The 24,268-nt window shown below is 53.6% G+C and overlaps 1 protein-coding gene across 3 annotated transcripts in view; it reads right to left on the minus strand.

Annotated features, from left to right (window-relative positions):
- Window positions 1–24,268, minus strand: part of LOC104671372 (treacle protein) — a 47,958-nt gene that overhangs the window by 14,018 nt on the left and 9,672 nt on the right. For all 3 annotated transcript variants that reach the window (XM_030921850.1, XM_030921849.1, XM_030921848.1), the window contains exons 3-7: window positions 17,032–17,157; window positions 11,937–12,077; window positions 8,219–8,346; window positions 6,376–6,508; window positions 4,997–5,150 (exon numbers count right to left, since the gene is read on the minus strand). In XM_030921850.1, the coding sequence (XP_030777710.1) occupies window positions 4,997–5,150; window positions 6,376–6,508; window positions 8,219–8,346; window positions 11,937–12,077; window positions 17,032–17,157 (682 nt within the window). The remainder of the gene's footprint in view (window positions 1–4,996; window positions 5,151–6,375; window positions 6,509–8,218; window positions 8,347–11,936; window positions 12,078–17,031; window positions 17,158–24,268) is intronic.

The raw sequence follows: 24,268 nt of genomic DNA on the forward strand, positions 1-24,268 counted from the left end.
TTCAATGATGGAGTTTTTCAAGTGCAGATGTTTGGATTGAACACCAATTTGGGTATTACCAATTTTATCAGCTGATGTTCTATTAATTTTTATACCCACAGCCAAAACAGGTGGCACTGGCTCCTGGCAGCTTGGGCCTGAGGTTATGCAATCGCCAAGGTTTGCTGCCGGCTGTGGTGGTGGTGAGGTCTCCCGGAATTAGGGGAAGGGGAGAAAGCTTGAGTGTGATTTTCAGATGCATCGGGTTTAAAAGCTGTTCTGTGCTCACGAAATACAGCTCTGGGAGAAATACTCAGACCTCCTGAATCTTAGTTTCCTTGTCTACAAAATGGGGGTAGTAAAAAGGGCCCCGCTTCTAGGGGAGCATGGAATACATAGGAGAAATAACATTCGTTAGGGAGCCCGCGGTTCTCGGCCTGATGGGGCTGGGCTTCGTCACTTCCTGGGGCTGGGCGCTCCGAGCGGCTGCCCCGCCTGCTCGAGTCACGGAGCCTCCCTGGATCCGCTCCCTCCAGCGTGGGAAAGGCAGGACAAGGACAGCTCTGCCGTGGCTTTCAGATATGAAAACTCTGGAGACAATAATTTTAAATATAAATGCAAAATCTCTTAATCAAAGAGTTTGGGAAAACGGATTCATCTAAATCAGCCTGAAGTCTAAACACGTGTGTGTTACTGACATGCTCATATTCCCACACGGCACATGTTCCTAGCGTGTGACTTCTGTGTGGCGTGTTTGTGAGGATGCCCATGTCCTGTCTCAGCCATGATTGGGACTCTCCATCCCAAGTCCTGGCTTCAGACCTCACATCCGTGGGCCTGAGAGAGAGGTGTCTGCCGATAGCTTCAGGCTGAGAACGGGCATATTCTGAGCCCCACCTGCCTCTGAAGCATCCTTGTCTGCCATCTGGGAGTGAGAGGTGCTCATCCTCCCACCTGCCCCTTCCTGGTGCCTGATGTCTCACAAGAGTTGTGGATCTATAGGGATGTGCAACACTGACGCTCCCAGAGAAGAACTCCTGGGCAGCCACACCTTGCTGGGCCTAAGGGATTGTGAAATGTGTCCTCTTTTCCTTCCTTCCTTCCCTTGCCCTTCCCCTTTCTCCCTCCCTCCCTTTCCTTCCTTCCCTTCCTCTTCCTCCCTCCCTTCCTCCCCTTCTTCCCCTTCCCCTCCCTTCCTCCCTCCCTCCTTTCCTTCCTTCCCTTGCCCTTCCCCTTTCTCCCTTCCTTCCTTTCTTCCTTCCTTCCCTTCCACTTCCTCCTTCCCTTCCTCCCCTTCCCCTCCCTCCCTTCCTTCCTTCCTCCCTCCCTCCCTCCCTCCTTTCCTTCCTGCCTTCGTGCCTTTTCTCCTTCCTTCCCTCCCTCCCTCCTTCCTTCCTTCTTCCCTGTCTCCCTCCCTTTCTTTTTTCTTTTTTTTTTTCAGGGTCTGACTGTGTTACCCAGGCTAGAGTGCAGTGACATGATCTCGAGTCACTGCAACCTCAACCTCTCAGGCTCTGGCAATCCTCCCACCTCAGTCTCCCAAGGAGCTGGGACTACAGGTGTCAACACCACATCCAGCTAATTTTTGTATTTTTTTTTTTTTTTTTTTTTTGTAGAGACAGGGTTTTGCCATGTTGCCCAGGCTGGTCTCAAACTCCTGAGCTCGAGTGATCCTCCCGCCTTGGCCTCCCAAAGTGCTGGGATTATAGGCCTGGGCCACTACACTTGGCCACACCTTATTTCATAAGAATGTCTTGGAGAAACAAAAATAAAAACTCCATCATTTAAACTATGGACACCATAAAATATAGGATGCACCACAATTTCAGAAAAATGAAATACAAAAATGCATCCTAGAATGAAATGAGGCATCACTGCGCTGTAGGGAGAGATTAACTCCTTTTCAGAAGAGCTGGGGAGCAACACTGGAAGTCGCCATAAGAGCAGGTGTTTGCAAATGCCACTCACGCGACGGAAACCACTGAGGGCCACATCCACGGGGTATTTGAATTATGGCACAGCAGTACCATGGAATACTAGGCAGCAGTTAAAAAGGCGGAGATTGGTCTATGTATGGTGATACAGAAAAATATTTTAAAACCTAGTTTAATGAAAAGCGCCAAAAGCAAACCATGACATATACGATGCTTCCTGTTTGGGGAAAGAAATCGTGTGTGTGGCACAGCACGCAAATGCAGGGGTGTCTCACGTACAGGCGCACAGCCAGGGTGTGTGTGTGTGGGAGGCTCCTGGGAGGACACTTAGGCCACCGTGGCCTTGTTATCTGGGTGGCTAGAAGCTGCTTTCCCCACACGCTGCTGTTAACGCATTTGGATTCCCAAACTTGTGCACACGTCACTTTTATAACAACAATGAAACCCGCCGGTGCCATTTTAAACAGCAGAGTTGGCTTGGTGCCCCCTCAGTGTCCCTCCCCTCAGTGCCCCCTCAGTGTCCCCTCAGTGTCTCCCTCAGTGTCCCCTCAGTGCTTTCTGTGGCTTTTTCTTTTCAACTTTTGGGTCTCTCTGTAACAGGAAAGTGAAGCAAGGCACTGCTGCCTTTTGTTTACGATGCTTGTAGGTTTTGCATTTGTGTGTTCTAATCTAGAATCAGTTTCTAAATAGACTCACTTTCTGATTCTCACGGAGGGGTTTAATTTGCGGATGGAGACGGAGTCCATCCCGTTTGAATCCAGCCATGCCCTGCTCATGTGAGCTGGCCTTTCCTTCCACACAGCAGGTGGAAAGGGAAGGCCACTTTCCGAAAAGCTGGCTACACAGGTACTACTACTGTGTTACTTATGCTAGCAACAGTTCTGACTTACCTTAACTGGGTTTCTTTTCCTGAAAGGTAATTCTCGGTTAATATCCCCACACCCACGGTCCTGGGACCACGCAGCATGGATGTGTGTGATGTGAGGCCCATCGCCCCGATGTGCCTGTCTCTCTGGTTCTTCTGACTTAAAGCGCCAGTAGCAGCTCGGTTAGTCCGGTTATTCGGAAGCTCAGCACAGAGCCCCACTGCTGCGGCCCGCCCAGCATAGAAGGCCACAGATTCCTCCAGCAGCATGGACTACACTTCCCACAAAACGAACGGGGCATCTCTAGGGAAAAAGCAGTGTACCCCTATCCCCGGGACACTCCTACCCCTGGGACAAACCTACCCCCCCCGACACTCCTACCGCCAGGACACCCCTACCCCCAGGACCCGCCTACCCCCGGACCCGCCTACCCCAGGGACACCCCTACCCCTGGGACACCCCTACCCCCCCCCGACACTCCTACCGCCAGGACACCCCTACCCCCAGGACCCGCCTACCCCCGGACCCGCCTACCCCAGGGACACCCCTACTCCCAGGACACCCTTACCCCCGGGACATACCTACCCCTGGGACACTCCTAACCCCGGGACACCCCTACCCCACCCCCACTCCTACCCCCAGGACCCGCCTACCCCCCCGGACACGCCCCCGGACACACCCACCCCGGACACCCCTACCCCCATGGACATGCCCACCCCCGGACACGCCTAACCCTGGACACGCCTACCCCCGGACACCCCTAACCCCCAGACACGCCTACCCCCGGACACGCCCACCCCGGACACGCCCACCCCCGACACGCCTACCCCCCGGACACACCCACTCCGGACACGCCCACCCCTGACACGCCTACCCCCCCCCCCACACACACACGCCTGCTCCTTGCACTGGATGAATGCCGGGGTTGTTTCCACCAAGGGGAGGCGGCCGGGGAGGGAGGCACCGGGAAGCGGCTGGCAGGGCCCGTCCGGGAAGCCCGGGCCCAACACACCTGGGCGGGGGTCCGTGGCGCCCACCTGTGAAGCCCACCGGCCTCTCCTGCCAGTCCACTCACACAGGAATCCCAAGTGGGAGCATGAAGACGCCACCACTTTCCCTTTCAACTCATCCCATAGGAGACGACAAAGCCCGTGGGGGTAGGGCTCGCATTCTGGATGCCCACAGAGATTCCCACCAACCAGGCTTTCTGCCCCGCCGCCTCCTCTCCCTGAGGCTGGGGCTTCCCCGGGATTCCCACTCTGCCCAGGGGCCAGCCCTTTAATGAAATCACAACAAAAAGAGAGGCCCCAGCCAAGCGGCCAAGCGCAGCGGTAAACGTCAGTCAACTGCTGTTTTATTCACACCAGATGCTGCATGGAAAAATCACGTCCAAATTTATTTTAAACAAGAGCAAGTGATCTCTTTTCCAAGACTCTCTGAGAGAGAACCTCACCGCAGGGACAGTGCTTCCTCGTCAGCGAGCCCGGCAGGGCAGGCGCGGAGGGGAAAGGCCTGCTCTGCATTTGGACCTGGCCCACTAAGGCAGACCACAGAGAGATGCCGGAGCTGGCAGGAGGCCATTTAGGTTCTGGTTTTCTCTGTCAGTTGTTTCAAAAAGAGATTGATCTTAAAATCTAGTGTGATTAAAAAGGTGGGTGGGGTTAAGAGCAATGCTTGTGTATGTGTGCCCCAGGCCCCAGTGTGGACTGTTTCTCTGTCCAGGCACACACGGCCCACTGTGGACATGGCAGGGGGTGGAGGGCGGGGAGGTGGTGCATCGGCCTTCGGAGGAAATGCACGCCTGGAGGTGGAGGCAGAGGCAGGACGGAGGGTCTGCAGCTGGGGCCTGCTGGAGGCCACCACAGTTAGTGTTGTTGAAGTGAGTGAGTAAACAGCATTAGCTCTGCGGCGGAATAAAATACACCATCTGTCCGGGAGATTGCGGGTGAGTGCCACACCTGGACGTCCAAGTGCGACAAGCCACACAATGTCAATGTGGATGGTGGAGGACGGAAAATATTCCCACAGGACAAACAGTGTATTTTATGCAACAGTTAGGATTCTGATATTGGAAATCAGAGTTAGATGTGACCAGTCAGGCGCAGACTGCAGTGGAGCCGCACAGGGACGCCCTCACCCAGGGGGCTGCGAGAGGACACTATGGGCCCCAGGGGTGGCACTGGCTCTCTAGGGGGAAAGTGGCAGAAATGGCTTTACTTCTCCTCTGTGGACAGGCGGTAGAGGGCCGCGCCCAGGTCCTCCAGCTTCTCCTTGTCCTCCAGGTCTTGGTACAAGCCTTTGGGAACGAGGTCCAAGCCGTACAGCAACCCAAACAGGCAGCCTGCAATGGTGCCCGTGGCTGCACTCTCCCCTGAAATGCAAAGGCAGCAGTTGCAGTGGGCGCCACCTGATCAGGGCCGCGAGACCCCTGGGGCTGGCCACCCCTAAGGTGGGTCAAACCCCAGTTCTGCTGGGGGCGGCTGATAAAAGGGACAGGCAGGTTGGTATGGTGGCTCACGCCTGTCATCTCAGCTACACAGGAGTCTGAGGTGGGAGAATCTCTTGAACCCAGGAGGTAGAGGTGGCAGTGAGCCGAGACGGCCTCTCTGCACTCCAGCCTGAGTGACAGAGTGAGATCCTGTCTCAAAAAAACCCCCCAAAGCAAACGGGACGGGGACAGGTGCTTCCCTTCTCCCTCCCTGGGTCAGGCATCTGTGTGAAGCGGTTTCAGCACCAAGAGTCAGTGAGGCGCCAGGACGGTGCAGAAGGAAGGCGGAGGGAGGGGAGCCCGAGGCCGCACGGTCCCACCCCTGAGCCAGGGTCACAGAGGAAACCCCTCCAGGGTTTCCTCTGGGCCGGCTCTGTGCAGAGGCTTCCTGACCAAACGGGGCCACATTTGTCTTTTCCCAGCTCATGTCTGGTCAAGCTCAGCTCCAAGCCTCACTGAAGTGAGGCAATTTCAGCCAGTCTCACAGAACCTAACAGCTGCTCCCACAAGGCACGGGGTTGATCTTACAAGTAGGAGCTGCCTGGAGCTGCCACAGCCACTCTGCTGGGTTTCTTCCTCTCCCTCCATGGCCAGAGACGGCCTGGGCGGCACAGAGCCAGCATGGATGGAGCAGGAGGCGAGCCCAGGACCTAACTCCAGGCGGCAGTCTGCAACTTTGCACAGAGGCTGCAGAGCAAAGGACAAGACGACTGCGACCTCGGAACAGAACCCTGCGAAGGTGGCCAGCCTGAGGCAGCAGTGGCAAGGGTAGGAGCCTCCATACCCCTACACCCCACCTACTCCAAGGCCGCACAGCCCTCCAGGCTCATGGACCAGGCGAGAGACTCTTGGTCTGCTGGAGCTCACAGCAGGACCTGCAGTCACACCTGTATCCTGTGATGTCTGCACGTGAGTGGACGTACGTCAGCCGGTGTACCCTGGAGCCTGCGCCCTCCCAAAGCAGGTTCCAGAAAGGAAGAGAAGGACGCATATGCTGGGGCTCAGGAGGTGGTCCCTGAATGCCTGCCATCCTAGGACACTCCAAGGGGGTGTTTCAGGAGAAGGGTGCTACCCTCCTGGAAGCCACGGCCATTAAGGAACATCTCACCTCCATGAAACATGGCCCGGTGACACAGCTCAGTCCAGCTGTTGCCTGCTGCAAGGAGGGCGTCATAGGCTATCATGGGGGCATCATGGCCTCGTCTTCCCCCTCGACCTTCTGAGCTCCACTTCCTGTAGGTCTGACAAGAGAGCCGTGGGTCAGGGGCATGTGCCCAAGTGGAGCCACTTCTGGCTATATTACAGCACAAGCTTCCTGGGCCCATCCTAGTGAACTGCCATTCCATCCACCCACCCTTTTCTTTTTGAGATGGAATCTGGCTCTGTCGCCCAGGCTGGAGTAAAAATGATGTGGTATCAGTTCACTGCAACCTCCGCCTCCCGGGTTCAAGCGATTCTCCTGCCTCAGCCTCCCAAGTAGCTGGGATTACAGGCACACGCCACCACACCTGGCTAATTTTTTGTATTTTTAGTAGAGATGAGATTAGTGACCCACCCACCCATCTATTCGCGCATCCATTCATCCATCCACCCATCCATTCACCTGTTGACCCATCCACCCCCCCATCTATTCACCATCCACTCATCCATCCACCCATCTGTTCATCCATTCACCCACCCATTTATCTACCCATCCATTCACTCACTCTTCCACCACCCACCCACCCATTCACCCATCCACTCATCCATCCACCCACCCACCCATCCATGTACCCACCCACCCATCCATTCGCCCATCTACTCATCCATTCACCTATCCATTCATCCATTCACCCACCCATTTACCTACCCATTCATTCACCCACCCTTCCACCACCTTCCCACCTACCCATCCATTCGCCTGTCTACTCATCCATCCACTTATCCATTCATCCATTCACCCACCCATTTATCTACCCATCCATTCACTCACCCTTCCACCACCCACCCACCCATACATTCGCCCATCCACTCATCCATCCACCCACCCACCCATCCATGTACCCACCCACTCATCCATTCACCTGTCCACTCATCCATCCACCTATCCATTCATCCATTCACCCACCCATTTATCTACCCATCCATTCACTCACCCTTCCACCACCCACCCACCCATACATTCGCCCATCCACTCATCCATCCACCCACCCACCCATGTACCCACCCACCCATCCATTCACCTGTCCACTCATCCATCCACCTATCCATTCATCCATTCACCCACCCATTTATCCATTCACTCACCCATTTACCTACCCATTCATTCACCCACCCTTCTACCACCTTCCCACCTACCCATCCATTCACCCATCCACTCATCCATTCACCTATCCACCCACTCATCCACTCATCCATCCACCCATCCATTCATCCATTTACCCACCCATTTACGTACCCATCCATTCACCCACCCATTCATTCACCCACCCTTCCACCACCTTCCCACCTACCCATCCATTCACCCATCCACTCATCCATTCACCTATCCACCCACTCATCCACTCATCCATCCACCTATCCATTCATCCATTTACTCACCCATTTATGTACCCATCCATTCACCCACCCTTCTACCTACCTGCCCTTCCATCTACCTAATCAACCACCCATCCATATACCCACCCACCCACCCACACACCTATCCATTCACCTGTCCACCCATCCATCCACCCATCCATTCATCCATTCACCCACCCTTCCACCCACCCACCCATCCATCCACCCATCCATTCACCTGTCCACCCATCCATCCACCCATCCATTCATCCATTCACCCACCCTTCCACCCACCCACGCCATCCATCCATCCATCCACCCACCCACCTACCCACCCATCTACCCACTTGCTATGCACTTATTGAGCACCACTGGTGTGCCAGACATTGGCCCAGTGCCAGGACAAGGCTCACCTTTTCCCTCTCTTCTGCATCATAATTGTCAGGGAAGATGGCTTTATTTTCTGAGTCTTTACTGATTTTCCTCTCCTCCAAATAAAACTGCCATTTAGCTTCAAAGTAAAACCAGTGCTCCTGGTATTCTAAACATAAAGAACAGGGTGAGCTGAACACAATGGCATCCATGGAGTGGGGCGGAGGGCCCTGGGGCGGGTGCAGGGAGGGAGGGGACGTGTCGATGCCCCCTCCACCCAGCTGCAGGCATGTGGAGAAGCGGAGCACCTGTCCTGGAGTAAACCACTGAGCGACTGTCCAGAGTTATGAACATGCTGACATTTGTAGCTGCTTTCTTTCTTTTTTTTTTTGAGATGAAGTCTTGCTCTTGTCCCCCAGGCTGGAGTGCAGTGATACAGTCTCAGCTCACTGCAACCTCTGCCTCCCGGGTTCAAGCGATTCTCCTGCCTCAGCCTCCCGAGTAGCTGGGACTACAGGTACCCACCACCACACCCGGCTAATTTTCAAATTTTTAGTAGAGATGGGGTTTCACCATGTTGGCCAGGCTGATCTCGAACTCTCAACCTCAGGTGATCCGCCCATCTCGGCCTCCCAAAGTGCTGGGACTACAGGCGTGAGCCACCGCGCCCAGCATCTTTTCTTCTTTTCTTTTTTTTGAGACAGAGTCTTGCTCTGTTGCCCGGGCTGGAGTGCACTGGCGCCATCTTGGCTCGCTGAAACCTCCACTTCCCAGGTTCAAGCCATTCTCCTGCCTCAGCATCCTGAGTAGCTGGGACTACAGGCACCCGCCATCACGCCGGGCTCATTTTTGTATTTTTAGTAGAGATAGGGTTTCACCATATTGGCCAGGCTGGTCTGGAATTCCTGACCTCAGGTGATCCACCCGCCTCAGCCTCCCAAAGTGCTGGGATTACAGGCATGAGCCATTGCGCCCAGCCTGTAGCTGCTTCGAAAGGACAGCAAGCAAGATGGAGATGGGGCAAAAGCATTTTTATTACATTGTTGCATTAGTCCTGTGCCTGCAGAGCAGGGCGGGATGTTTCATTACTCCTAATTGAAATCCAAACCCCTGAATGCTCTAGGGACTTCTTGGAGGTCATCTGGCAAAGAGGATACTGACTCAGAAGGGAGTCTGAACCTGCAGCTACACACCCTACAGACCACAGGAAATCCCCTTCCCCACGGTGGAGCCAGGAGGCATGCAGGCTGCCCAGACCCAGGCCCGCTGCCCTCCTGCCTGCCTTACGGTGAATACCCCTGCCCACCACATCCCACCTCCTGCTCCCTGGCACCACGGGAGCCACAGAGGGCGGGAGCTGTGCAGGCCGCTGGCGGCTGTCAGGCCCAAGGGACACGTGCGCCAATCACATGCGGTGACAGAGCACAGATCCTGTCTGCCTGGCTGTGGTTGGAGGGCACAGGGCGCTGGAGAGCAGAGCTGGAGGGCTGCAGCGGGGAGGCCACGGTCCTGCCACAGAGCTCCAGGCCACAGGGAGGCCAGGAGGGCCCTGGACCAGGCCCTGGACGAGGCTCACAGGCACCCGCGACTCACAGGTCCTCCGAAACTCTGGGCCAACTTGGTCTCACACAAGTAAAAGTTCAGCCCCCTTAGGGTCTTGTTCAGCGACATGAAATTGGAAATGAAAGACGCAAAAGTAAGAGGGCAGCGGCCACAGACACATCCCATGAACCCGCAGGGCCTGAAACTCCGGGTGGAGCGTCAACATGGACCTGGGCACAAACTCAAAGCACTGCCTCTCACCCGAGTCAGCGGGGTTGGCCAATTCGGAAACAGATGTCCAGACACAAAAGGAGGGAGCTAATTTGTGAACTGTCCTCACTGCGGAGGGGTCATGTCAGAGCAGTGTTTCTGGGCTTCTGAACGTTAAGTCCACCGGACTTAACATTCTCTGGACGATTTTAGATGTTCTGTTAAAAAGGTTTCTGTGTCAAGGAAATTCATAAAACTCTGGGTTAAACAAATTTGAAATTAAATAGATTTATTTGGAGGACTGTTTCTCAGAGCTTTAAACTGGTGTCTGTGCATTTCAAATCCCTAAGAGAAAGAATAAAGCTTTCTGAAGAACAGTCAGAAACATTCCATGTACACAAAGGGGAGGAGGTTTTGCTGGTCGGATAATTCCGACTGTTCTTCAGAAAATGCTTTGAGGAAGACTGTTTTGAATAGCAGAGTTCTGGGAGAACATTCGTTAATATTCTGTGAATGCAGTCATGGCGTAGCCCCATGCCTCACTGCTCACCCGTTTCTAAGGTGGGTCAGGGCGATGCTCCTGGGGTTAGGGAGATGACTTAGCCCCTGGCTCCAGACAGCCACCTCGGCTGGAAAGAACCTGGGGCCACAGGCTTGGCCATCTCCCACCGCTCCCACACCAAGCGGTAACAGAGATGAAATCACCAGAGATAAAGTGTGTGCCGTGGCCTGCTAGGCGTGCTCAGCAGTCATGCTTCCTGAGGACAGCCAGGCCACGGGGAACACAGCAGCGACTCGAGGAGGTGCTGACTGTGTGTGGATGCTGACCTTGCTCCCCCATCAGCACAGGCCTGGTGGCTGAGCGGCCCCCGCGCCACGTCCGGGCAGGTATCCATGCCTGCACCTCCATGGAAAGCTGTGCACCAGGGCCCACGAGGCATTTCAGAACATTTCAGAACTTGCAGGGGAAATAAAGGGATTCGCTGGTTTTTCTGTTTCTGGAAGACTGCAGACTAGGTGAGGTGGCTCACGCCTGTAATCCCAGGACTTTGAGAGGCCGAGGCGGGAGGATTACTTGAAGTCAGAAGTTTGACACCACCCTGGGCGACATGGGGAAACCCTGTCTCTACTAAAAATAAAAAAAATAGCCAGGCAAGGTGGCAGGCGCCTGTAATTCTAGCTACTCGGGAGACTGAGGCTGGAGAATCACTTGAACCTGGGAGGCGGAGGTTGTAGTGAGCTGAGATTGCATCATTGCACTCCAGCCTGGGCGACAGAGCCAGATTCCATCTCAAAAAAAAAAAAAAAAAAAAAAACCCCACCAGAAGACTTTAGCCTGAGGCTGTTTTGAAAACTAAGCTAAGCAAACCTGATCCTACATTCCAATCTTCCCTCTCCTTCTCCAGGACACACTGGATACCTCATTTCCAATGTCCTCAACAATGCAAGGATGCCAAAGGCTGCGTGAAGCTGCCTGTGCTCCCCGTGCTGCCCCCTCCCCTCTTAGATGGCACCTCCCGTGGAGTAGAAGAACCTTCCGGAATGGTCATGGATGTCCTAGCCCCACACCTGCTGTCCCTGCCTCTGGCCGGCCTCATGGGGCTCCTGAGGGAAGGGCCCAGCCCTGACCTCGCCCAGACCGGCAGAAGCAGAGCTTTCCCAGGGCCCACCACGGGTACCACTCACATCCCAAAGGCTGCCAGTCACTTGGCGCCTCGGACTGGGGTGGACGGGGACGGGTGGATCCCCTGGAGGCAAATGTCCCCCGCGGGCACAGGTCTCTCTGAAGCCCCGGGTGGGGAGGCAAAGTCCTCCCAGGTCAGGGCAGAGGCAGACTGGTTGGGAGCAGCATGGGGCCTGCCTTGTGAGGCCAGCTCTGCTCACATGGCCCGGACGGGGCCCTCCCAGTTCCGTCTAAGAGTGAAAGTGCCTTGAAGTATTTGGGGGCCGGCGGAGGGGCTGAATCTGCCCAGGTGCTCCGAGTGTGGGCTGCGGCCGGGGGCTCACCTGCCGCGTGCCGGATGGTCTTCCTGCAGTACTCCTCTGCCAGGGGCACTGCCCGCAGCATGTCTCTCCCCCACCGCACCAGCGGCTTTCCCTGTGCGGCGAACGACACAAACAGGGCGGTGCACAGGGAGCCCAGGAAGCCTGGAGGGGCGGGGAAGAGAGAGGACAGCGTGACCTGGGCCCCCCGCCACGCTGTGGGGGACCCCGAGGGGCGGTTTGCTTGTGTTCCATCTTTCCCACGTTCAGGTGCACCGTTCGGCGGCACGAACCACGTGCACACCGGATGTCCCGCATCCTCTCTAGAGCTCCCCATCTTCCCACACCGTAGCTCCGCCCCCACTCCCCTCACCCCACTGCCCTCCCCAGGCCCTGGCCGCCCCCATCGCACTTTCTGTCTCTGGATGTGACCGCTCTGGGTGCCTGCTCCTCGTGGAACCACTCGCGATTTGTCCCTCTGTGGCGGGCGTATTCCACTCAGCACGCATCCGCAGTTCCACCCGTGTGACCTGCCACGGCTTCCCTTCCTCTCCGTGGCTGCATCGCATTCCGTGCGTGGATGAACACATTTTGATTACCCGCCATCGGTGTGTGGATGCATGCATGGGCCGCCTCCGCCTTTGGCTACTGGGAACACCACGCCACGTAGACCGTTATCATCCGTGGCCAGGGATTATCAGTTAATGAGCCTGTGCAGGAGGAAGGCTGAGGTGGGGGCTCTCCTGACTCGAGGGAGACCCTGCAGAGCTCTGGGGCCATTGTGCACACTCAGGCGTTTCCTGTGGAGGGCTGACTCCTGCGCCCTGCTGCTGCTTGGGGCTTTTCTCATCTGACTTCTGGGTGTGCATTAGCGGCCGGCAAGCTCATCAGCACAGACAAGCTCAGAGCTCATCTTATAGGCTCTGTCTCCCTTATTTTCTTTGGTATGTCAAATTTTACAATCGTTTACTGAAAAAGAAACGCATGTGAGTGTGTGTGTGTATATATATTATATATATATATATATATATATATATATTTAATAAAACCCGGTTAAGGAAGAAGTTAAGTCCGGGAGGCTTGTCCTGGTTCATCTTCCAGGGCTGTGGGGAAAGATGGGACCAGGGGCTTCTGGGGTCCTGAGCTCACCCCACAGTCCACACAGCCAGCCCTGTACTTCACGGAGCAGGTGGCACTGGGTGCGCAGCTCTCAGGGAACAGGGCCACGTCTGGCCCCTCCAGGCTCCCATCCACCCGCTGCACTGGCCTCATTAGACGCTAGTGTGGGAGCCATCAGACGGGAGTTCGGAAGAGACTGATCTTAATTATCTGAATTATTCACAATGATCCTGGCCATGATGAGGCTAACAATGCCCGGGGCTGGCAGGACAGTCCTGGAAATCCCGTGGTCACTGTCTGGGTGGAGACAGCCTGGAGAGGCCGCCTCTTCCAAAGACATGCGCTCTCTCCTCTCACTGCCAGCCATTGTGGGGACCGCAGCCGCCGTGGGTCAGTCGTGGCAGGAGGTGAAGGGACGGCCATGGTACTTGTGATGTGGTTTCAGAGATGTAGTCATGTGGGAGGACCAGTGACGCCATGGTGACAGTACTAGTGGCAGCAGCAACAATGGTGGTACTCGTGACAGTCACAGTGGGAACAGTGTGGGGCCAGCGACTGCAGCAGTGGTTGTCTTACTAGTGATGGTATTATGTGGTGGCACCGGTGGTATCAGCGGTGACAGGACCTGTAGCAGCAGCCGCAGTGGAGATGGCAGTTCGGGTGATAAAAGTGGAGCGGTGACAAAAGGCATGGGTGGTGGTGGCACTAGTGGCGGCAGTGGCAGTGGCACTAGTGGCAGTGGTGGCAGTGGCACTAGTGGCGGCAGTGGCACTTGTGGCGGCGGTGGCAGTGTTGCTAGTGACAGCAGCAGTAGGGATGGTGCAGTGCTGCTGATGGGAGCAGCCGTGGCCATGGCAGTAGTTCAGTGCGAGTGGCTGTGCAGGGGAGCAGTGGCCCCTGTGTGCCCAGCCCTCACCCCACTGGGCACTGCTCCCAGGGTGTCATCGTGCCACTCAGTCCTCATGAGAGCCTGTGAAGGGCATGGCGATCACCCTCTTATGGATGAGGCATGCGGGGCTGGGAGGTTGTGTTACTCGGTTTTGGAGCCATGTTAGCTTCAGAAGGGTTGGTTCTGCTGCAGACCCTGTGGGTGTGTGTGAGGCCCACACCCACCCAGGAAAGGGGTGAGCCCACTGTCACAGCGCCGTTGGCCAGAGACAGGCTCCAGGGTGGGTGCCGTGTGCGTTCTGACATTCCGCTTCTCTGTACACCGGGGCTGTGACACCTGCTCTACCGTGGTTGTTGTGGGGAAAAGATGACCTTAAGCCCAGGCTGGGCCACGGTGAACGGGCACTCAACACGGCCGCTGTGTGGAGCACAGTCACCCACGATATGCCATGCAGAGACGGGCCGCAGAGACAGGCTGCAGAGACGCTTTCCAGTGGCTGTTGGGCCACTCTTGAAGGCACTAATCAGGTCCTCCCTTGGCCCGGCGGGAGGGCTGCAGCAGCGGCAAGAGTCTATGAATCGTTCTCAAGCCCAGGGCTCTGGGCCGGTCCTGTCCCTGCCTATGGCTCTGCCTCTGCCCAGGGACGTCGCAGCTCTGGGCTCACGGGAGCGTGCAATGCACGCTGTAACACAAACTGTGGTTCTTGCTGCCAGAGGTGGTTTGAAAATGGAAAAGGGAGTAGAGTTAAAAAGCACTTTGAAGTGTCAATTTCATAAAATCAAACCCTTAAAACATTTTTGGTCATTATTATAGAAATATATAAATTATTCATCTATTAAACGTGAAATTTTTTTTTTTTTTTTTTTTTTTTTTTGAGACCGAGTCTCATTCTGTCACCCAGGCTGGAGTACAATGGTACGATCTTGGCTCACTGCAACCTCCACCCCCCAGGTTCAAGTGATTCTCCTGCCTCAGTCTCCTGAGTAGCTGAGATTACAGGCATGCGCCACCATGCCCAGCTAATTTTTGTATTTTTTAGTGGAGACGAGGTTTCACCGTGTTGGCCAGACTGATCTTGAACTCCTGACCTCAGGTGATCCGCCTGCCTTGGCCTCCCAAAGTGCTGGGATTACAGGCGTGAGCCACCGTGCCTGGCTGTGAAATAATTTTAAAAATATGAGTAGGAAATATATTAGCAAATGTTTTAGAAATTTAAATTATTAATACAGATTCTTGTGCTCATTACATTGCTTTCAAATGTCCAACTTCTTTTTTTGTTTTTGAGATAGGGCCTCGCCTTGTCACCCAGGCTGGAGTGCAATGGTGCAAACACAGCTCACCACAGCCCTAACATGCTTGGCTCAGGCAATCCTCCCACCTCAGTAGCTGGAACCACAGGTGCCACCACGCCTGGCTAATTTTTAATTTTTTGTAGAGATGGAGTCTCCCTGTGTTGCCCAGGCTGGTCTCCTACTCCTGGGCTCAAGCGATCCTCCTGCCTCTGCCTCCCAAAGTGCTTGGATTACAGGTGTGAGTCATTGCACCTGGCAAATGCCCCACATTTTTTGGTCTGAAGGTTTTAATTTTTTTTTTTTTTCAGATGGAGTCTTGCTCTGTCGCCCAGGCTGGAGTACAGTGGTGCGATCTCAGCTTACTGCAAGCTCTGCCTCCCAGGTTCACACCATTCTCCTGCCTCAGCCTCCTGAGTAGCTGGGACTACAGGTGCCCGCCACCACGCCCGGCTAATTTTTTGTATTTTTAGTAGAGATGGGGTTTCACTGTGTTAGCCAGGATGGTCTCCATCTCCTGACCTTGTGATCTGCCCGCCTCGGCCTCTCAAAGTGCTGGGATTACAGGCGTGAGCCACTGCACCTGGCCTTAATTTTTAATTTGCATCCAGTTGCACCACTCAGCTAGCAGGAGTCCAGCAGTGCTCCCTTCTCGGCATCTGACTCTGCCCCACTGGTTGGTTTACATGCCTGTGCATCTGGCGTTTAGGCTGCCTGTCCCCAGGGTAGTAAAGGCATGCGCCTGCTTTGCTGCAGACTCGGTGGGGGTGGGATGGCCAGGCCAGCAGAGCTGCGTGTTGATCCAAGGCAGGTTGCTCATCGCTGTTCTTGGGGAGGTGTGGGCGGCTCTGCCCTGGCCGGTCACAGCAGATACCAAAAGGTAATCTTGAACGAGGCCAGCGTGGCTGTTGGACGTGTAGGACTGGGTAGTGCCAGGACTAAGGTAATCTTGAACGAGGCCAGCGTGGCTGTTGGATGTGTGGGACTGGGTGGTGCCAGGACTAAGGGCCGATTGCAGGTCAGGAGTTTTGAGTCATTTTTGCTTTTTTTAAATGGAAGCCAACCGAGCCGCCTCCTCGTTACCTTTCAAAGTCACTCATCAGGTGCTACCGCAGCCACCGCGGTCTGGCCTCTCAGAGGCCTGCCCTCCACAGGATGGACTGGGGACGGGGACAAACACCAGTGAGCAGCTGGCCACCTGGCACAGACCACAAGGAAGGAAGTGCCATGTTAAGGCGGCAACATGATCCGATCCGCTTCATCCTCACACAGCCCGATTTGTGGGTGTGATTCACATAGGGCGGTCGCCCCATTACAGGTGAGAAGCCTGCGGCCCGGGGGGTGGAGCCATTCCCATGGTTCCCGTGGTCCCCTTGGCTCCCTTGGCTGGCGGGTGGTGGGGTCAACCCAGGGCACAGCAAGAAAATGCAGGAAATATTGTACAAACCCTGGTTCCCAGCATCACCTCGATCCCACCTGTACCCAGGCATTGGTGCGTTTCTTTTTCTTTTGTTCCGACACAAATGATAGCAAAACCACTGATAATTCTTTCCCTAGCAGTTTCTTCAACATCACCACACTTACGGCTAATCCTGCTTTTGGGCTGAAAACAGACCTTAAGGAAAGCAGATTAAAAAATAAGCCAACTCCCTCAACAAATCAAAAAACTGATGTGATCCCACGAGATTTCCAGCCCAGTGTCCCGGGCAGGGCACCCTCACAGCAGGCACCCGGCAGGTGCAGGGTCGGCTTCTGTCTCCTTTAAGCAGCGTGCAGAAGGCGGTAGCTCCAGGCTCCGCCCCCGCCCCCGGCCCCCGCTTACCTGTGGGATGGTTGTGAGTCATCCGGCCGCACTCCACGCTGACCTGGATGAGGGTCTCCAGCCGCTCGGGCTTCCAGTACCGCAGGCCGATGCACATGGCCTTGGTGGCCGCTCCAAACCCTGAGCCTGCGCGGGGAAGGAAGAGCTGGTTTAGAATTCTGCTTCAATAATTCCACCCCGACAATCTAGCTTTCATGAATAATTTTAAAAATGTAAACATTTGCGTAATAACACATTCATCAGAGCGTGGTTTAAATGAGTAAGCCATAGGCAGGCCACTCAAGTGCCTGCAGCAGAAAGGAGATGGGGGAATTCGGTGGCATCCAGGTATCGGGTGTTACTTAGTCACTAAAAACAGAATGTTTGATGGCCGGAGATATGCTCATGATATGCAGCAGGCTTTCAATGAGATGTTTTCCCTGTAAAAGTAGCTTCATTGAGTTATAACTATATACAACAAACTAGGCACAATGAAACATGCACGATCCTAAGATTTTTACATGGATGTAGCCCTGGGACCCAGCACCCAGGCGCAGGGTGAACACAGGTGCACCCCCGGGATCCAGGCGCAGGGTGAACACAGGCGCACCCCCGGGACCCAGGCGCAGGGTGAACACAGGTGCACCCCCCAGACCCAGCACCCAGGCGCAGGGTGAACACAGGTGCACCCCCCGGACCCAGCACCCAGGCGCAGGGTGAACACAGGTGCACCCCCGGGACCCAGCACCCAGGCGCGGGGTGAACGCAGGTGCACCCCCGGGACCCAGCACCCAGGCGCGGGGTGAACGCAGGTGCGCCCCCGGGACCCAGCACCCAGGCGCGGGGTGAACGCAGGTGCGCCCCCGGGACCCAGCACCCAGGCGCGGGGTGAACGCAGGTGCGCCCCCGGGACCCAGCACCCAGGCGCGGGGTGAACGCAGGTGCGCCCCCGGGACCCAGCACCCAGGCGCGGGGTGAACGCAGGTGCGCCCCCGGGACCCAGCACCCAGGCGCGGGGTGAACGCAGGTGCGCCCCCGGGACCCAGCACCCAGGCGCGGGGTGAACGCAGGTGCGCCCGCGGGACCCAGGCGCAGGGTGAACACAGGTGCACCCCCGGGACCCAGCACCCAGGCGCGGGGTGAATGCAGGTGCACCCCCGGGACCCAGCACCCAGGCACGGGGTGAACGCAGGTGCACCCCCGGGACCCAGCAACCGGGCGCAGGGTGAACGCAGGTGCACCCCCGGGACCCAGGACCCGGGCGCAGGGTGAACGCCTCTGTTGCCCCTGAAGCCACTGGTGCCCTTTGCAATCCGTCTTCCTGCCTCTCCCCAGCCCCACTGCTGCGACCGTGTGCATTACTTGGCTAGTTTTTGTATTTTTAGCAGAGACAAGGTTTCACCTTGTTTGCTAGGCTGGTCTTGAACTCCTGACCTCAGGTGATCAGCCTGTCTTGGCCTCCCAAAGTGCTGGGATTACAGGCATGAACCACCACACCTGGCAGAATGTTTAACTTTCCAAGAAACTGCCAAATGGGTTTCCAGAGTGGTAAAACCATTTGATGTCCCTCCAGCAGATCTTCCATAGCCCTGACAGCACTTGCTACATTTTTTAAAATTTCAGTTATTCTGTTAGGTATGTAATGGTATCTCATTGTGGTTTTATTTGCACTTTTCTAATGATGGAAGATGTTGAGCATGATTTTGTGCTTATTGGTCACCCATATATCTTCTTTGGAGAAGTTTTGCCCATGTTTTATTCTTTTAAAAAATTTTTTATAGGCTGGGCACGGTGGCTCACACCTGTAATCCCAGCACTTTGGGAGGCCAAGGCAGGCAGATCGCCTGAGGTCAGGAGTTCAAGACCAGCCTGGCCAACATAGTGAAACCCCTGTCTCTACTAAAAATACAAAAATTAGCTGGGCGTGGTGGCACATACCTGTAGTCCCAGCTACTCTGGAGGCCGAGGCAGAAGAATCGCTTGAACCCGGGAGGTAGAACCCATCCACCTCCTGGGTTCAAGCAATTCTCCTGCCTCGGCCTCCTGAGTAGCTTGGATTACAGGCACCCGCCACCACGCCTGGATAATTTTTGTATTTTTAGTAGAGACGGGGTTTCGCCATGTTGGCCGGGCTGGTCTCGAACTCCTGACCATGCCTGGTCTTGTAATTTCTTCCATAAGATGTAATACCGTTTAGATGACCTGTTTCCTTCTGAGTGACCTTTGGTAATTTATGTCTTTCAGAAAAATTTGTCCTTTTAATCTAAGTTGTTAAATGTATTGGCATAAAATTGTGAATAATATTCCCTTATTTTCCTCTTACTTTCCACAGACTCTGGTGATTTTACTCCTCTCACTGTTCGTACCAATGATGTGTCTTTCTCTTTTTTCCACATCAGTGTAACTAGAGGATCATCAATTGTTTTGATCTCCTGAAAGAACCAGCTTTTGGTTTTATTAATCTGCTCTACTCTTTTTCTGTTTTCAATCATTGATTTTCACGCTGATCTTCACTATTTTCTTTCTTCTGCTTTCTTTTGGTTTAGTTGGCTATGAATTTTCTGGTTTTTAATGTGAAAATGGAAGCCAGTGGTTGGAGACCTTCATGTTGAAATCACTGCCTATAACTGTGGGTTTCTCTAGTTCTCTTTGCAGCATTGTCAGCTTTTGCTTCGTATACTCTGAATATTTGTTTTTAGGTACAGAGACATCTAGGTTTGTTATGTCCCCTGATGAACTGATCCATTTATTACGATGAAATTGCCTTCTTTATTCTTGGGAATATTCTTTGCTCCAAAATTTACTGTATGTGTTACTAACACAGTAACTCCAGCTTTCTTTTGATTAGTGTTAGTGTGGTATATTTTTCCATCTTGGGATGGAGTCTCACTGTGTGGCCTAGGCTGGAGTGCAGTGGCACGATTTCAGCTCACTGCAACCTCTGCCTCCTGGGTGCAAGCGATTCTCCTGCCTCAGCCTCCCAAGTAGCTGGGATTACAGGGGCATGCCATCACGCCCAGCTAATTTTTGTATTTTTTGTAGAGACGGGATTTCACTATGTTGGCCAGGCTGGTCTCGAACTCCTGACCTCAGATGATCCCCCCACCTCAGCCTCCCAAAGTGCTGGGATCACAGGTGTGAGCCACTGCACCTGGTCTATTTTTCCATGTTTTAGAACCTTTTTAATCTATTTACATCTTTATGTTTAAAGTGTTACTCAAGTGCAGGAGGAGGTTTTTCCCTTTAGTGTATTCCTTGGCTGGCGCGGCAGCTCACACCTGTAATACCAGCATTTTGGGAGGCCAAGGCGGGTGGATCACTTGAGGCCAGGAGTTTGAGACCAGCCTGGCCAACATGGCAAAACCTTGTCTCTACTAAAAATACAAAAATTAGCCAGGTGTGGTAGTATGCGCCTGTAGTCCCAGCTACTTGGGAGGTAGAGGCAGGAGAATCACTTGAACCCGGGAGGTGGAGGGTGCAGTGAGCCAACATTGTGCCTCTGCACTCCAGCCTGGGTGACAGAGCAAGACTCCATCTCAAAGTTAAAAAGTATATTTCTTATAAGCAGCACATAGCTGGGGGCTGGGACCTGCTTCTTTATCTAATGTGACAACTTCTGACTGTTACTGGGGGGTCTTCATACCATTTGCATTTGATGTCATTATTATTATCTTGTTTGTTTTCTACTTGTACTGTCTGTATTTGTCCCTCCTTCTCCCTTTTCTGCCTTTTTTGGGTTGAATATTTCTCAAAGGATTCAATTTTATCTCTTTTGCTGGCTTCCTATCTCTAACTCTTCGGTGATTTCAGAAGATTTCACCACTGCGGGTTTGTGGTGTTCATCTGCAGCTCCTCACAGGCTGCCTTCCTGTGGGAGACACCACGGTATAGACAGTGTGGGAGCCTCCGTCATCCGCTTCCATCTCTCCCCTTCTAGCCTTTGTGCTACTGTTGTCGTACATCCTACTTACATCTTATAAACCATACTGTTCATTATTAAGTCAATTATCTTTTAAAGATATTTAAATAACATGTTTGAAAATCTTACACATTTCCCCACGCGGATCCGTGTCTGTGTCACACTCTGCCCCCCCGCGCGGGTCCGTGTCTCTATCACGCTCTGCCCCGCCACGCAGATCCGTGTCTCTATCACTCTCTGCCTGCCGCGCGGATCCGTGTCTCTGTCACACTGTGTCCCCCCGCGTGGGTCCGTGTCTCTATCACGCTGTGTCCCGCCGCGCAGGTCTGTTTCCATCCAGTGCGGTTTTCCTTCTGTGTGAATGACTTCCATTAGCATTTCTTGTTACATGACTCTGTGGGTGATGAATTCTCTCTCACATCGCTCTGAAAAGGCATCTGCTGTCATCGCTACTGTCGTTTCTCTGTATGGGATGTGTGTGTCTTCTGCCGGCCTTTAGGGTTTTTCTTTAGTATTACTTTACAGCAATCTAACTACTGTGCACCTTGGTGTCCTTTTCTTCATGTTTCTTGTGCTTGAAATTGATTTTCTTGTATCTGGGAGTTCATAGTTTTCATCAAATTTGGAACCGTTTTCCATTTTGACGATTGTTTCTCCAAGTATGTGCTGCTTTTGTTCTCCTCTGTGCTGAGGATGCAGACACATGCACGTCAGGCTGCCTTAGGCCACCCACAGGTCGCTCGGGCTCCCTTCATACCTTGGATTCTTTTTCTTTGTATGTCTCACTTTGGATAGTTTCTGCTGCTTTGCCTGCAAGTTCATTAACCTTTTCTTGGATATGTCTAATCTGCTATTAGTCTCAGCCAACGTATTTTAAAACTCAGACATGATAGTTTTTATTTCTAGAAAAGTGATTTGGATCTTTTTAAAAATGCCTTTCATGTCTCTACCTAACTTTGTGAACACACGGAGTAGCTGGCATTTTACGTCTTTGTCTGTGAGTTTTGACGCCTGTGTCGGGCCGTGCGAGTTTGGATTTACTGATTTTCCTTGTCAGGAACTGGATTCTTCTGGTTCTTTGCCTGCCTCATATGCTGGGAGTCCTGGATATGTCTATATTCCTATAACTATTCTTGACCTTTGTCTTGGGATACAGTTAATTTACTTGAAAGTAGTTTGATCTTTCTGGGTTCTGCTTTTAGGATTTAAGTCTTGGCTGGGTGTGGTGGCATCTGCCTGCCACGGCCTGTCCTGGCATGGCTGGGCGCCCGGGCTCTGGTTTTAGAGGCATGTGGACTCCATCTACACACTGCAGGTTGCTTAATCACAGAAGTGCTCAGGCTTTGCCGGCAAACACATTTGCCCGCTCTGGCCTTGGGCAAGACACATAGCCTCACTGAGCCTTATCAGGAAAACGGCAAATAAGAACCAGCCCTTGCTGTGGGAGGATGTCTGGGCCTCCCGGGGGCTGGGCATAGGGTGGGTGTCTGCTGTGTCCAGCTCCTTCGCCCTCGTGCCCCAGGGTCTTTCAGGGCCTCGAGCCCACCCTTGTTTCCGGAGCTTGTGGGGCTGGGGATGCTGCTTGGCGACAGCTGTGCCTGCAGTACCTGGGTTTCCGGCAAGAGAAGAAGGAGCTGGAGCCGGGCACGTCGGCCTCCACCGTCTGCGTCACAAGCCCATGGAGCGGGCCGGTTTCGGTTCTGTTTGTGGCCACATGGATAGAACCACTAGAAAAGGAGCACGGTGGGGCTGGGTGCAGTGGCTCATCCCTGTAATCCCAGCACTCTGGGAGGCCGAGGCAGGCGGATCATGAGGTCAGGAAATCGAGACCATCCTGGCTAACACGGTGAAACCCCGTCTCTACTAAAAATACAAAAAATTAGCCAGACGAGGTGGCGGGCACCTGTAGTCCCAGCTACTTGGGAGGCCGAAGCAGGAGAATGGCGTGAACCCGGGAGGTGGAGCTTGCAGTGAGCCGAGATCGCGCCACTGACTCCAGCCTGGGCGACAGAGCGAGACTCCGTCTCAAAAAAAAAAAAAAAAAAAAGAAAAAAAGAAAATGAGCCTGCAGGCATTTCTCATGCCTGTAATCTCAGCACTTGGAGACTGAGATGGGCAGATCGCTTGAGCTCAGGAGTTCAAGACCAGCCTGGGCAACATGGTGAAACCCCTTCTCTACAAAAAAAATACCAAAATATTAACTGGATATAGTGGCATGCACCTGTGGTCCCAGCCACTCAGGAGGCTAAGGTGTGAGGATTGCTGGAGTCTGGGAGGTCAAGGCTGCAGTGAGCCATAACTGCACCACTGCACTCCAGCCTGGATGATGGAGTGAGACCCTGTCTACAAAAAAATAAAAATAATTTTTTTTTTTTTTTAATTTAAAGCTTGGCTGGACCTGGTGGCTCACACCTGTAATCCCACCACTTTGGGAGGCCAAGGCAGGTGGATCGCCTGAGGTCAGGAGTTCAAGACCAGCCTGAGCAACATGGTGAAACTCCATCCTTACTAAAACACAAAATTAGCAGGGCATGGTGGCGGGTGTATGTAATCCCAGCTACTCAGGAGGCTGAGACAGGAGAATTTGCTGAATCCAGGAGGCAGAGGTTGCAGTGAGCCAAGATCACGCCACTGCACTCCAGCCTGGGTGACAGAGCAAGACTCCATCTCAAAAAAAAAAAAAAAAAAAAAAAAAAAAAAAAAAAAATTAAAGCGTGCTTTTCAATAGATACCATTAAGAAAACAAAAAGGCAAGGCATCCAATGGGAGAAAATATTTATAATATATAGAGCTGACAAAGCATTTCTATCCAAAATATATAAAAAACTCTTGGCATTCAGTAATAAACACAGCTGGGATGAGCCAGACACACTGGTCTGCATTTTGCTTTCTTCACTCATCTATGACAGAGGTTGTCCCATGCCTCAGGACACATCGATCCCCACCTCTCTCTTTTTAATGGCTGCATAGTATTCCATCACATGGATGTGCTGCAGTCAGTTTTACCATTCTCCTACCAAGGGACACTAGGCTGTTCCAGGTTTTGCTAATATAAACGATGGGGCAGAGAGCATCTCTGTCCACGTATCTTTGCTCCCTTGCTTTTGTATATCACCATCACGGGCCTTTAGAATTTCTGGGAGTAGAAGTGCCAGATCAAAAAGCGTGTTCATTAAATCATTTTGACAGGTAATGACAGATTTCCCTCTCGAGAGGTCATACTGTCTTTACCCTTGTCCAGCAGGAAGCTGTGTGCCTTCTGCACCACAGAAGAGCTGGCCCCAAGGCTTTTGCGGCTGGTGATCTACTTCTGCTCAAACTGCCCCTTCCACGTGCCCA

The sequence above is a fragment of the Rhinopithecus roxellana genome, chromosome 18, assembly GCF_007565055.1.
Source record: "Rhinopithecus roxellana isolate Shanxi Qingling chromosome 18, ASM756505v1, whole genome shotgun sequence".
Classification (NCBI taxonomy): domain Eukaryota; kingdom Metazoa; phylum Chordata; class Mammalia; order Primates; family Cercopithecidae; genus Rhinopithecus; species Rhinopithecus roxellana.